At 39.1% G+C, this 14291-nt stretch overlaps 1 protein-coding gene across 2 annotated transcripts in view; it reads left to right on the forward strand.

The window, feature by feature from the left end:
* LOC124776417 (non-structural maintenance of chromosomes element 3 homolog) overlaps positions 1 to 14291 on the forward strand; it is a 70413-nt gene that overhangs the window by 12455 nt on the left and 43667 nt on the right. For both annotated transcript variants that reach the window (XM_047251411.1, XM_047251410.1), the window contains exon 3: positions 10933 to 11030. In XM_047251411.1, coding sequence (XP_047107367.1) covers positions 10933 to 11030 — 98 coding nt within the window. The remainder of the gene's footprint in view (positions 1 to 10932; positions 11031 to 14291) is intronic.

A 14291-nucleotide genomic window follows, 5' to 3' on the forward strand; every position in this document is an offset into this window, starting at 1 on the left:
AGAAGCTGAGGTAATGTGGTCCTGTCATGGAAAGCAGGAAAAGTTAACTTCAGGGATTTGAGGAACACTTTGCTAGTCTACATTTTTTGTGAGAAATTTTAATTTTTCCAATGAGTAGAACATCTTTATTTATTCCATCACATATATTTGCTATTTAGAGTAGCATCAACAACTGATACAAGTGTGAGCTACAATTGCTGTGACTAACATGGGTGAATGGTGTAGTAAAACATGTTTGTTGTTGACTTCAGAGAATAAACTGCCATGCACGGATGAAACCAAATGTTGACATTATTTCACTAGTGTACTTGTATAGATTTGGTACCTGTATGTGTGAGAATTTTCTGTTAAATGTGTATTAGAGGCACAATGTTAATCTCTCAGCCTTGTTCTTTAATATTTGTTTGAAAACTGTGTGGAGAGTTCTGCTGTTCACCAATATGGAAAAGAAGTAGGACAAACAGATCGTAAAGTACACGCATTTGACGCATTATTTGAATTATATAGAAAAAGTCATGCATCATAACTCAAATAAAATCCATTTACAGTGGGTCCTTATGAAACAGCCATATGGCTTGTAAATTGTACCATTTATCCTCTCTCCTAATTACACTTCCAGAATACTTGTTCAAAGTGAATATTTATTTCAATAAAAAGTAACTGTCGTGCACCAAATACATTTTATTTCAATGGAACAAACAAGTTGCTTGCTCTCTGTTCTTTGAAACAGTACACCCGCCCACCCATCCTCTCACCAACCCATCCTCCACCCACCCAAGCCGCTGCATGATGGAACAGTAGGCCCAGTTTCTTATATTGTGTTTGAAAATTTGAAACAATACCTGCATCTTAGTGCACTTGTTAAAGTAATGCGATGAATGAGCAACCCTTATGTAAAGAGATGCTTAATGATATACTGATAGTAATGTTGGCGTTAGACTTGATGCCTGACTTTCAGAAATGTGGATGGTAAGATTGTGGTGATAATGTCTTTCTTCCTAGAAGCATGAGCAAGTCAGTGGCATTGATAATGATAAAATTAATGCTGTAACAATGAAACTTGTCTGAAGTCTTTGATGTTACTATCTCTGGTTAAACAATTGTTGTTCAGTACGAAGACTGGTTTTATACAGCTCTCCATGCTACTCTATCCTGTGCAAGCCTCATCATCTCCGAATAACTTCTGCAACTTACATCTTTTTGAATCTGCTTACTGTGTTCATCACTTGGTCTTCCTTTATGATGTGAATTCACTTGAATTGTCCAGAATGTTTTTCAAACCAACCATGAACAGTTATGGCCCATGACGTGGCGCATTGACATCCATAAAAATTCTATCGTCGTTTGGGAACCTGAAGTTCATGAATGGCTGTAAATGGTCGCCATTAGTCAAACATAACCATTTTCAGTCAATGATTGGTTCAGTTGGACCAGAGCACACAGTCCATTCCATGTAAACACAGCCCACACCTTTATGGACTCACCACCAGCTTGCACAGTGCCTTGTCGACAACTTGGGTTCATGGCTTTATGCAGTCTGCATCACACTCAAACCGTACCATCAGCTCTTACCAACTGAAATTGGGACTCATCTGACCAGGCCATGGTTATCCAGTTGTCTATGCTCCAACCGTTATGGTCATGAGCCCAGGAGAGGCGCTGTAGGTGATGTCTTGCTGTTAACAAAGGCACTCGCTTCAGTTGTCTGCTGCCACAGCTCATTAATGCTAAATTTCAATGCACTATCCTAAGAGATATGTTTGTTATACGTTCCACATTAATTTCAGCATTGTTTCAAACAGTATTGCTTGTCTGTTAGCACCGACAACTGTACATAAATACTGCTGCTCTCAGTTAAGTGAAAGCCATCAGCTACTGCGTTGTCCGTGGTAAGAAGTAAGACTGAAAGTTGGTATTCTTGGTACTTGGATCTCAGAATACTGGATTCCTCAACAATTTCCGAAATGGAATGTCCCGTGCTCCAACTACCATTCTGTGTTCAGAGTTTGTTAATTCCCCCCATACAGCCATAATCAACTCTAAAACCTCTTCACATGAATCACCGAAGTACAAACGACAGCACTGCTAATGCACTGCTCTTTTATACCTTATGTTCGTGATACTACCACCATCTGCATATGTGCGTACACTATCCCATGACTTTTGTCATCTCAGTGTATAATATTGCCATCAAGTACATCTCCCACGAATAGACCCTTCATGTTCTCCTTCCACCTTCCATCTTTCCCTTCTTAGCTTGGGACTGGTTTTCAATCTTAACACTGGATTTTAATACAGCTGCTTATCTTTTCTCCAAAGGCCTCTTTAGTTTCACTGTAGGCAGTCTCTATCTGTTCCCTAGTGAAGTATGCTTCTAAATCTTTACATTTCTTCTCTAGATTCTTGCATAGCCATTGTGCGCTTCCTGTCAGTCTCATTTTTTAGACATTTGTATTCCCTTTTGTCTACTTCATTTTATGCATTTTGTATCTTCTCCTTTCATAAGTTAAATTCGATACCTCAAGCAATGGAAAGTCGAGGATGGAATATGGGAACATTATGAAAAGAATAGTTGCTACTCACCATATAGCGGAGATGCTGAGTTGCGGAGAGGCACAACGAAAAGACTGTCAGAATGTAAGCATTTGGCTAACGAGGCCTTCATCGGAAATAGTAAAAACACACACACACACACACACACACACACACACACACACACACACACACTATATATAGAAACACAACTCTTACACACACATGACCACACACTGTGTATGCTGAGACCAGACTGCGAGTAACAGTGCATTGATGGGAGAAGCATCCAGGTGATGAACTTAAGGAGGAGACTGGGGCAGGTAGGGGGAGGGATAGAAGGTGGGGGTGGGGAACGGTAAAGTGCTGCTTGTGGAAGCATTCAGAGATGAGGTGGAGAGAGGGTAGAGCAGCTGGGTGCAGTCTGGAGGTTAGATGTGGGGCAGGGGTAATGGAAAAGGAGGGAAGTAAAAAGATTGTGAGTGGCTGTGTAGTGCTGGGATGGGAATAGGCAAGGGAGTAGGTGGGTAAGAACAATTGAGGCAAAGAGGGTTCAGAAACATAGGATATATTGCGAGGAGAGTTCCCCGCCTGTACATCTCAGAAAAGCTGGTATTGGTGGGAAGGATCCAGATGGCACAGACTGTAATAGACCCACTGCAAGACCTGTCCCATACATCCTCTCACCACCACCTACTCCAGTCCGGTCACGTGCATCACTTATGCCATCGAAGGCAGGGCTACCTGTGAAACAGGGAAAAATTATGGCAATAATCTGGATGATTGAGTAATCTGGCCTTGTAACATCAACGAAAATGGCCTTCCAGTGTTGGTTAAACAGTCATGTGACAGGTATTTGTGAATGTGAGTTGTGGTCGGTAATCCAAACATAACTTTTCTGGTGCTGCAACATATGGATTCACTGCATCAGTATGAGCTTTGATTTTTTTTTTTTTTTTTTCAAAAACAGTGAAGGAAAAGAAAAAAACACAGTTTTGCATGTGTTTGATAAACCAGGTCTGAGCTCTCTTGTTAGAACTTTTTTATTTAGATTGGTTGTAGAAAGGTTCAACAGCTTCTTGAGGTGATAAAAATCACTATACATTGTGTGTTTGTTGTAAGGGAACTAAATGAAATTGTTTGCCAATAAATCAAAATTATTCAATGTTTTTCTCTGTCGGGCAATCATTGTTTGACATGCTCTGTGACAACTTGTGTTGTCACTATGTAGAATGATTTGACAGTTCTGATAGTTTTCCGTGATCAGTTGATAATTCGTGGCAAACAAATTGTTATACAGCATTTAACATTAATTGTTCTTCAGTCCTATGATGCAATGGTTGTGGCATGTCCAGAGTAAACAATGAAATGAATGCTAATTTTCTTGAAAGTATTTTGTGAATGAACCACTTTTGTTGGCTTCTGTCCGTCTTGAAATGCCCAGACTGTCAATTGCTGCATAGTTTCCAGCTTGTATGAATATATCAAACAGTTACAGTGTTGTAAATATGAATTTTGCATTTCCGTATGCAATTGACTCGTGCATGTTTTTGTGCTTTGGTCAAATTATGTGGAATCTACTGGGAACATATCTTTTTCACAGCTCAGTCTTTTTCATTTGCTTGTGCCTTAGTCCCGGATCAGTGCAGGGTCGGCATGGTTATTAATGAATTTGGCATGCTTAGTTAAATGGGTGGTCAGATGCCCTATCTGTTGCCACATTGTTACCCTCCAAGCCCCCCTCCCTCTTCCGGGTTTGGAACATGTGTATCTCAACTGTATATTCATATGACAGTGAGCGAAAGTTTTTCTAAATGTCTAAGAATCATGTAGGTGACGTGGAACTAGAGTACCAGCAAGGTATTCATATAGTGGTATGTGGGAAGCCTCCTAAAACCACATTCAGGTTGACTGGCACAGTTACTCTCTTTGTTAACCTGCCTGCTGGATTCAGTCTGGGGCCAGCGCGCATGTGTGTTTATTTTTCCCACACAGCTGAATGTTAATGCAAAATGGAGTGTTTTTGATATGCTTGTAAGTAACATACCAATTCTCTTCACTTACATTGTGCACAGTAGCAGCATTTTTTGGAACAACAATAGACTTTGGTCGACCTTCATGAAAGTCATTGCTGATGGAAGCACGACCTTGACAAAATTGTGAAAACCAATCATAAACTGTCTTTTCTAAAGATGATTGTTTACCAAAAATTGAATGAAGAGATTAAAGTCATTGTTATTAGTTAGACCTTTCACGAAAATCTAAAAAGCAACCCAATAAAAACCTGCAAGTGAAACTTCCACTCCTTTTTCTTTTTTTTTTTTTTTTTTTTTTTTTCTGCAACACTGCTTCTTTAATCATGTATTGTTAACAAACTACTTGGCCAGTTTTGAGCTGCTTCATTTCAACAATAACAAATGTCAAATTTTAATACAACAGTAATGTCATACTTCAGTAGCACCATCTAGCAGCCATCTGAATAACTGGAAAAGCCATTTTAAATGATCTGTTTCTGTTTCTTGCCTTTGGCAATCTGTGTTCTGCTTGATTGCCACGTCATGATTTGGAGTCCTGCAGTGTTGAGACTTTGGGTGAGATCTTTACCATTACTTGCCTTGTTAGTTTGTAGGTTCGATGATTTATAAGTCATTTCAACTATAGGATCAAAATATTTGCATAATTATTTTGCAGTCATTCTGCGTACAGAACTTGAAGTGAATTATAATATGAAGTAGTACCCTTCCCCTCTGAGATCGCTGATCTCATCTTTTATTAACTGGAAGTTGATTTATAGGATCGAGTAATATAGCAATATATATTCAACCTTATGTATTTTCTCCTGCTTTACAAATGGTTTATTGACTTGCTGGAAGATGTTATTTCATGGTGGTCTGTGTGATCTATCTGCACAGTTTTGAGAACAATACAGCTACTATTTGCCGTATTTCTACCAATTAGTTTGCTCACCCCAAGTCACTCCTGTTATTACACTGAGTAGTTACATGCAAGCAGGCCACCATCTTTCCGACACCTATTGTTAGTCTTTCTCATATCAATCACCAATCACCAGTGTTTGAATACTCACTGTCTCAGTCCATTAATAATAAATACCCAGTTCTTTTGCATGAGTGAGTTTCATTGTACCGAGAGGTAGGTCTTTGGACACTGTTCTGGAAAGCAGATGACTGTTGAAGATGACGCATAGTACTTTTACAATAGTGAATTTTTCGTGGAAGATATGATAATAAGGCATTTTCTGTTTTCAGTAGTAATTGCAGAGTTTGCTAAAAGCTTAGTTAAACATTTCAGTAATAAGTCTTTTGGAGATTACAGAAATGAGGAAACATCGTCATATTGCCGGTTTTGGCTATAAGCTGAAAGTAAACACTATATGTAACTTTTGGATAGGATTTGAAAAGTAATTATCTAGAATTAGTTGTTTGAGTACATAGCTATACAAATTCACTTCTGTTGTGCATTTATTAAGTAAGTGTGTGTGTGTGTGTTCTGTGACTACCTTCAATTACTTGTGGGGTCAGCTGGTGTTTTCAGTTGTATACTGGCATGCAAACATTCATATAATACAGCATAGGAGACCAGGGTTTCGCCTAGCTACTCGTGGTGGTAGCTTGTTTATTAATCCATTTCTTCCCCGTGCTATGTACACGCAACACTAAGTTTCCAGTAATTAATTTTTTTCGTGACGTGCCAGACTAATTGTGTAATATAAAAAAACGATAGACAGAGAACTTGTGAATGCCATTTAACGTATGCGTGATGAGTTTTGTGCAATAAGTTCATTTTGACTGCATTTTGCTAAGTTTAGCTTAGTGTTGAGTGTGCACAACACTGGGAAGAAATGGATTAACACAGCTTAACTTACATTTGGTGACCAATCTGACAGTATCTTGTGTTACGTACAAGTCTTGTAATAGTGGTGATATTGCCAGAAAAAAGAAAGAGGTACAGGGAATATAATTTCATTTTATTCCTTTAGTGACAGGATGTAGTACACTGGAAGTTCATTTTAAATTTGCAGTCCACAAGATCATCCCGCTTTAGTGGTCCAAAAGAGTTTACAGTTTTTTAGTTACCCTAGGTTTGAAGTTCCTTGGTCTGCCCATCAGGACTTTTGTGAAGAGATCAGTCTCTAATTTTTCTTGATCCTTGTTGGGCACTTTCTATGAACACAGGTACCAGATTGTGTGTGGATGTCATTTCTTAGGTAAGCAGCTCTATTCTTGTCTGAACTGAGTTAGATTATTATAAAGGTAGCTGGGCTTTCTGCCATGATTAGCCGTACTTAGCAGATGCAAATATATGATCCAGAATTCATGACTCGCTTAGGTGAATCCAAAAGGCTTTTCGACACTGTACCACACAAGTGGCATATAGTGAAATTGCGTGCTTATGGAATATCCTCTCAGTTATGTAACTAGATTTGTGACTTCCTGTCAGAGAGGTCACAGTTTGTAGTAACTGATGGAAAGTCATCAAGTAAAACAGAAGTGATTTCTGGTTTTCTCCAAGGTAGTGTTATAGGTCCTCTGTTGTTCCTTTTCTATATAAACGATTTAGGAGACAATCTGAGCAGCCATCTTAGGTTGTTTGTTGATGATGCTGTCATTTATCACCTAGTAAATCCATCAGAAGAGCAAAACAAATTGCTAAAAGATTTAGAAAAGATATCTGAATGGTACAAAAATTGGCCATTGACCCTAAATGAAAAGTGCGAGGTCATCCACATGAGTGCTAAAAGGAATCCATTAAACTTCGGGTACGTGATAAACCAGTCTAATCTAAAGGCTGAAAATTCAACTAAATACCTAAGAATTACAATTACGAACAATTTCAATTGGAAAGAACTCATAGAAAATGTTGTAGAGAAGGCAAACTAAAGACTGAGTGTTATTGGCAGAACACACAGAAAATGTAACAATTTACAAAAGAGACTGCTTACACTACACTTGTCTGTCCTCTTTAGGAGTACTGCTGTATGATCTAGGATCCTTATCAGGTAGTATTAACAGAGTACATCGAGAAAAACAATGAAGAGCAGCATGTTTTGTATTGTCGCAAAATAGGGGAGAGAGAATCACAAACATGATACAGGATTTGGGATAGACACCATTCTGGTGGAATCTTCTCATGAAATTTCAGTCAACAACTTTCTCCTCCAAATGCAAAAATATTTTGTCACTGACCTACATAGGAAGAAACGATGTTTACAATATAATAAGGGAAATCAGAGCTCACACGGAAAGACGTAGGTGTTTGTTTCTTCTGCGTGCTGTTCTGGAGTGGAGTAGTAGAGAATTATTGTGAAGGTGGTTCAATGAACCATCTGCCAGGCACGTAAGTGTGATTCGCAGAGTATCCATGTAGATGTGGATGCAGAAGATGCCCCTCAGTTTTTAAGCAGTTTTAAAAAAATTAACACTTTTACAATTTTTATTATTAGATCACAAAGCCAGACTTAAAAAAATCTTAGTTTGTAACACCGAACTGACCTTTAAAATCCCTGAAAATTGTCATCCGAATTTTCTTCTTCTTCTTCTTCTTCTTCTTCTTCTTCGTCATTGTTGTCCTTTCATATATAAGATGGTCTTCAGCGCCATTGAGAGTGTTACTTCTGCTGCACTACTTGAAAGATTTAACAATAATGTCTTCTTTCACTCTAGACCGGTTGTTGATTGTAGGTCGTTTTAAAGCTTCCTTTGGCGTAAATTTATGTTAAGTTTCATTTATCATCTGTTTCTTACATTCCTTTCTCCTAGACACTTAAAATGGTTTATTTATCGGAATAACAGTAAGCTCTGTATTTCCCTGTCTCAATTTCTCTTTCACAGAATTTTTCAAGTGACTACTAAACTGATTTAGCACAAGAAGAGAACTCTTCTTCAATAAAGCACTTCTCCTTCTATCCCACACTCTTTTATTCATAATTTCATTCCAGCCTTGTCCATCAAATCCTTGTCATATATATGAACAAAAACACCTGGCAGTGTTTCAGAAGATTTTGGCATTGTTTTGCACTTTAAAATGATCATTGGATTAAGTTAAGTACCATCAGCACAACATGAAAGCACAATAGTATAGTGGATTTTTTCATGTCCACTTGTTTTTATAGTTAAAGATTTAGCACCTTTCATGGCTACAGTTCTGTTACTCGGCACCCAAATGTCAGAGGTATTTTGTCCATATTTGCTATTTGGCTTAGTTCCACACTGGTGGACCGTGACAAGGTGCCTCAGACCGTGCGGCTACCCCATGTGGCATGTGTTTTTTCTACTGTAAAAGAAGGCCTTTTGGCCAAAAGCCCAAATGTATAGCAGTTTTATGCCTGTTGTGACTCAGTGTCTCCTCATCAGATTAGTAGCAGTCTATCCTTTTCATAATGTTGTTGTTATTCTATCCGGGATTTTTCATTATGTATTGTGTAGGTAAGTATGTGTGAGTGGAAAGTGGAAGCACTACATCAAGCTTCCTCTAAGTGAGTGCAGAAAACTTTGTAGAAACCTACATGCAATCAATTTGTTGCACTAGACAAGTAACCATTAATCCTGTAGGTGTCTTAGAACCTAGTTTGGTTTAACCCCGTACTGGGAATAGCTAGTCTGTGGAGTGTTGTAGCCAATATGTTGTGTAGAGCAAATGTATACAAAAATTTACTCTCCTTCTGTAGTTGTCTGTATTTGGTTATGAAATTTAGTTGGTAATTGCAATATTTGCCAAGTTGATGCTTTTTTCCGATTGAATGTTAGTAATTGATTTTGCAAATTTTTGGCTGAATGAATAAAAAGTAAATTATTCAAAAAGCATCACCTGTGATGACAAAACCTGACTGAATTAGAACAGATAAAGTCAGCATTTTCTTACTCATACAGTTTAAGTCTGAGGTGAGTGCTTGAATACCATTACTTTGTTTCTGGAGAAAAACTGCTAGTGTTTTGACATTCATGTCTGAATGGTGCAATAACTTGAAAAATGCAGATTGAAGATTTACAGCAAATAACAGCTTTTAAAGCATAGATGTAAATAGTTATGTGCATTCAGAGCCATCACATACTTTTTCATTACAATTGTAAATGGTTTACTTGCATGCAGAATGCAAAGAGTGATGAAAGTAAAAGTAAGTGGTAAGTGGTGGTGGTGGCGGTGGTGGTGGTGGTGGTATGGTCTTCAATCTGAAAGCTGGTTTGACACCTACCCAAGGTCACTCTATAAGTTTTTCCATTCTTTTGTAAATAATTTGTGTCGGTATATTGCAATGTTGACTCATTAAATTGATGGTTTTGTAGTATTTACAACTGTCATGTACTGAACTGCTCTTGCTATAATACTTCCCTCAAATTCGTTTCCCTTATGTACACCCTCTGTATATTCTTTCCACCTTTCAGATTTCCCTTCTTTACATTGAGTTGGCTTGCCATCTTCGTGTAGTTGCTTCTCTTTTCTCCAAAAAACAAATTAATTTTCCTGTAGGCAGCATCTATTTTTCCCCTAGTCATGCATGCTTCTACAGCCTTGCATTTGTTCTCTAACCATTCCTGCTTAGCCATTTTGCACTTTCTGTCAATCTTAATTTGTAGACATCGTGTCCTTTGTGTGCTGCATTTTTTTGTTCTCTCCTTTTGTCAATTAAATTCAATACCTCGTGAGCTACTCAAGGATTTCTACTAGGCCTTGACTTTTTAATTATGTGATCCTCTGCTGCCGTCCTTGTTTCATCTCTCAGAGCTACCCATTCATTTTCTACTGTGTTCCTTTCCCCTGTTTAAGTCCAGTGTTGTCTAGTGCTCTTCCTGAAACGTCCAACAACCTCTGGTCCCTTCAGTTTATCCAAGTCCCATCTCCTTAATTTCTTATTTCTTACAATTTCTTCAATGTTAATCTGAAATTCGTAATCAATAAATTATTGTCAGAGTCCACATTTATCCTTGGGAATGTCTTACAGATTAATATCTGCTTTAGGAATGTATGTCTTACCATTATATAATCAATCGGAAATCATCCAGTGTCCCGAATAGAGATCAGAAATGGAGTGAATACAAGTCTAATGCTGCGGGTTGTATACATTAGAAATCGAGGCATTGCTGTTACCTTAGTAGTTCAATGAGTATATTAAATCTGAGAACGTTGGTTTTTTAAAGAAAAAAGAAAATTCACACTTGAATTTTGTCATTGTGTAATATATACTTTGTTTTTACTAGACTGAGAAATGTTCTCCTTGCCATTGTAGGCTTAAAATATATATTCATTTGTTGTCGATGAACAGTTGGATTAAAACTGTAACATAAAGTTTTGTGTTGATTAAAGTGTTGTATTGAGGTGTTACATAATAGTAGTTACTATCAGATTTTCTCACTGCTTATTTCTACCTTTTTAACATTTTTCCAGATGTGCTGTGGGAATTTCTTATAAGACTAGGCTTAATTAAAAAAGGAAGCAACTTCATACATGAAAGATTTGGGGATGTTAATAAATTTGTGTCTCAGGTGAGTATCTTTCATAATTTAATTTGTGTAGCTAATTTTGAGTCGTCTAGAGTGTCTTGTTCCTTGTGCCTTGATTCCTTCTCCAAACTTCATAATTCTCTTGCTACTATACTGTCCCACTACTCCTGTGTAACTGGATTTTCCTGTAACTGCTGTCTGATTGTCTCCATTTGGGGGGGGGGGGGGGGGAGGAGGGCTATCCCATTCATTCCTGTATCCAGCCAAGTCCAGATCAGTGCTTGTGTGGTACTTCCCCAGTTTCACAGAGAACCATATGTGATATAGTTTATTATTACTATGAGATCATCACATGCAAAAGCATTTCAAAGCTTCTACCAGATTCTCCTTCCTGGGTAGGAATCCATGTCCCCCTCCTGTCTACATCTGATATAGGCTATATTACATTATCAGATGTGACATTGTCTCTGTTTCACAGAGAACCATATGTGATATAGTCTATTATTACTATGAGATCATCACATGCAAAAGCATTTCAAAGCTTCTACCAGCTTCTCCTTCCTGGGTAGGAATCCATGTCCCCCTCCTGTCTACATCTGATATAGGCTATATTACATTATCAGATGTGACATTGTTTTGAAAGTGTTTGTGCATTGTGCAACAGATACAGAAACTGACTACCACACTGATATTTACCTAAGTGGATGTCGAAAACGGCCTAAAACCACCATGCCACACAAGCCCATCAATCCACAAGGCGAATTTGATCTGGAGCCAGCATACCCTCCATCCAATAAGCACGTGCTTTAATGCACTTAACTATCTGGGCAGGTTGATTTCTTGCTCATTCTTGTCTTCCATTCTTTATTTTCTTCTTTGCTCAGGCCACACCCTTCTCTCTTTTGCCTATTACCATTATAGTGCCTGTTTGCTAGCTGTGTACTTAGTACAGGAGTTCCTGGATACCCAGTGCACTATGTTTTGCATGTCATCCTGCACATCACGAAATTGATTTTTTCAAGTTTTCTGCGATAGGGGGTGTCGGGATGACTTGGAATGAGCGAGTGATTCTCTACTAGAGATGGAGGCAAGTGCAGCAGAAGACGGCAGTCTGTAGCTATAAATGCTCTTTATTGCTCCAGAAGTGCAGAGTTGGGAGGACCTTATTTCGAGCTCCGGAGGATGGGAAATGGCTGGATCTCAGCATGTGGACCTGCAGTGGTGACAGAGGGCAGGGCTGCCAAGAGCTTGATCAGTCAAGTAGCAGTCAGTGGTTCAAGGCTCAGTGATGGTGTTGGCAGCAGCATCATCTTAGGTACTTTGTCCTCTTCATGGCATTGTCCAACATGGGGTGGGTGTCATAACATAGCCCAGTTGCCCCACAATGACTGGCTGGTCCCTAGAGGTATAAATATTGCTGTCTGGAAGCTGATTATGCAGAAGAGAAAGAAGTACTGCATTCTTCCATTTGATTAATCACATTCTTCCCTCCTTGGTTGAATTTGGCCATCATAATTCCTGTTTAGAAGTTGACTGCAACATAAGCACTAGAATGTTTACACTTATATCCACTTTGTGTCCTCCTACATGAGTTCTATGAGTAGTGTTGATGGTGAAATTCACTCTTAGTATCACTGTTCCTTATCCATATTGACATTTTTATTGTTGTTTCACTAGTACTAGTCACGTACAGAGAGCTTTTATTTGTAAATTGTGCTGTTGTATGTCAGTCAATTCTTTTTTGGTACCGATGTTACTGATATGAATTTATTAGTTCCAAGGCTGGTAGTGCTGGAACTTGGGCAGTTCTGCACGTGAGCTGATAGTAAGCAGTACTTGTTATGACTAGGAAAATGCAGGTGGCTGAGGTTGTGGTCCTATGGTTATGAGTTATTGATGATAATCTGTACAATGCTTTTTCACATTGTCAAGTGGGTGTTCCATTGACATGTGGCCATTTAGTGCAGCTAACATTGATATAAGGGGGCAAGAAGGGTTGGCTCTAAATTATTATTTGGAAGGTCAAGTTTCCAGTGGGTGGGATCGCAAAAGGTAGGTCAGGTAGGTAATTGTACGAGTCATATTCAGGGTAGTGGTTCTAGTGATGATTGCAGGTAGTCGGTAAGTTGGTCAAAAATGACACATATGGTGTCATTGATCAATAATCTTTGTCCCTGTAATTCTATGCACTGTTTGTCAGTGTAATGTCCTTCTTCAGAACAAGTACAAATGATGACCACTGGATTTGTCATGGAGAACTACCAGTGCGACCTTATCCTTTGTAAAAATTATGTTTTATTTTTGATCACCTCTTTAGGTAATTCCATCCTTGGAGTGGAGCACGGTGAACTCTCGTGACCCAGGGGTGGTGGGTATTCAGCACATGGTACAGATGGTGACTGGCTTGGTTGAATAGCGCAGTAATTCCCGCATGCAGAGTGGGGCATGGGACTTTGTCATGTGCCACTAGTAGTATTTCTGGTACCACGCGCCGCGGAATTTGAATCCCCGCCAGACGTCATGGATGTCAAAGACCCTTAGAGGTCTCTGCACCATCGCGCCGTAAGCTGTGGTGGCGCGCGCCTCCTGGCTCACATTTAGCGTAAGGGCGCCGCAGTGGAGCACGTGGTTGCAGCGGGCAATAGCAGCGTCCCCAATAGAGTACTTAAGCGCCTGCCTTTCGCTCAGCCAGCCAATCTAACATTGCGTACGTCTCTGGACATATTGTCTCGCCTTAGACAGCATATTTACTTTCGTGTTTTGTTTACGAGTGGACGTGGTTATCTAGTTAGGTTTTCTTAACCCTGTTGTCTCGTTCTTGTTGTTGTCGTAAGGTCCTTCTTTGGTCATGTCCATCCTCTCCGTTGTGTTGTTGTTCGCGGGCTGCTCTGTGGGTCCCGCCGCATTCTCTGTCACTTCAATCCTGCAACTGTTCCGGTCGCTGTTACAACAGTATTTCACGTATTTTCAGATGCACAGAGTTTCGCACGTCTCCACATGCTACTGGGTAGGTATGGAGCCTGTAACACTCAAATCTGTAGTACCTGTATGTTAATTGTATTTGTGTTTAAATCTTCAAGTTTGCTCTTGTGTACTAGTGACTATGGCCATGTGTTGTACAGTGATAAAAATTCTTCCTCCACTGTTGCTAATAATTCCAGCAGTTTTTTCAGTTTTATCTGAACTGCGCATAACCCTTCTAGGAACTGATTCAGAAGTAGGAGTATTGCAGTTGCATGACTGGAAACTACACATTAAAATGCTTCCTACATTTTGATGATTTCTGTATGTGTATCGGTAATG

This window comes from Schistocerca piceifrons, chromosome 2 (genome assembly GCF_021461385.2).
Source record: "Schistocerca piceifrons isolate TAMUIC-IGC-003096 chromosome 2, iqSchPice1.1, whole genome shotgun sequence".
Lineage (NCBI taxonomy): Eukaryota > Metazoa > Arthropoda > Insecta > Orthoptera > Acrididae > Schistocerca > Schistocerca piceifrons.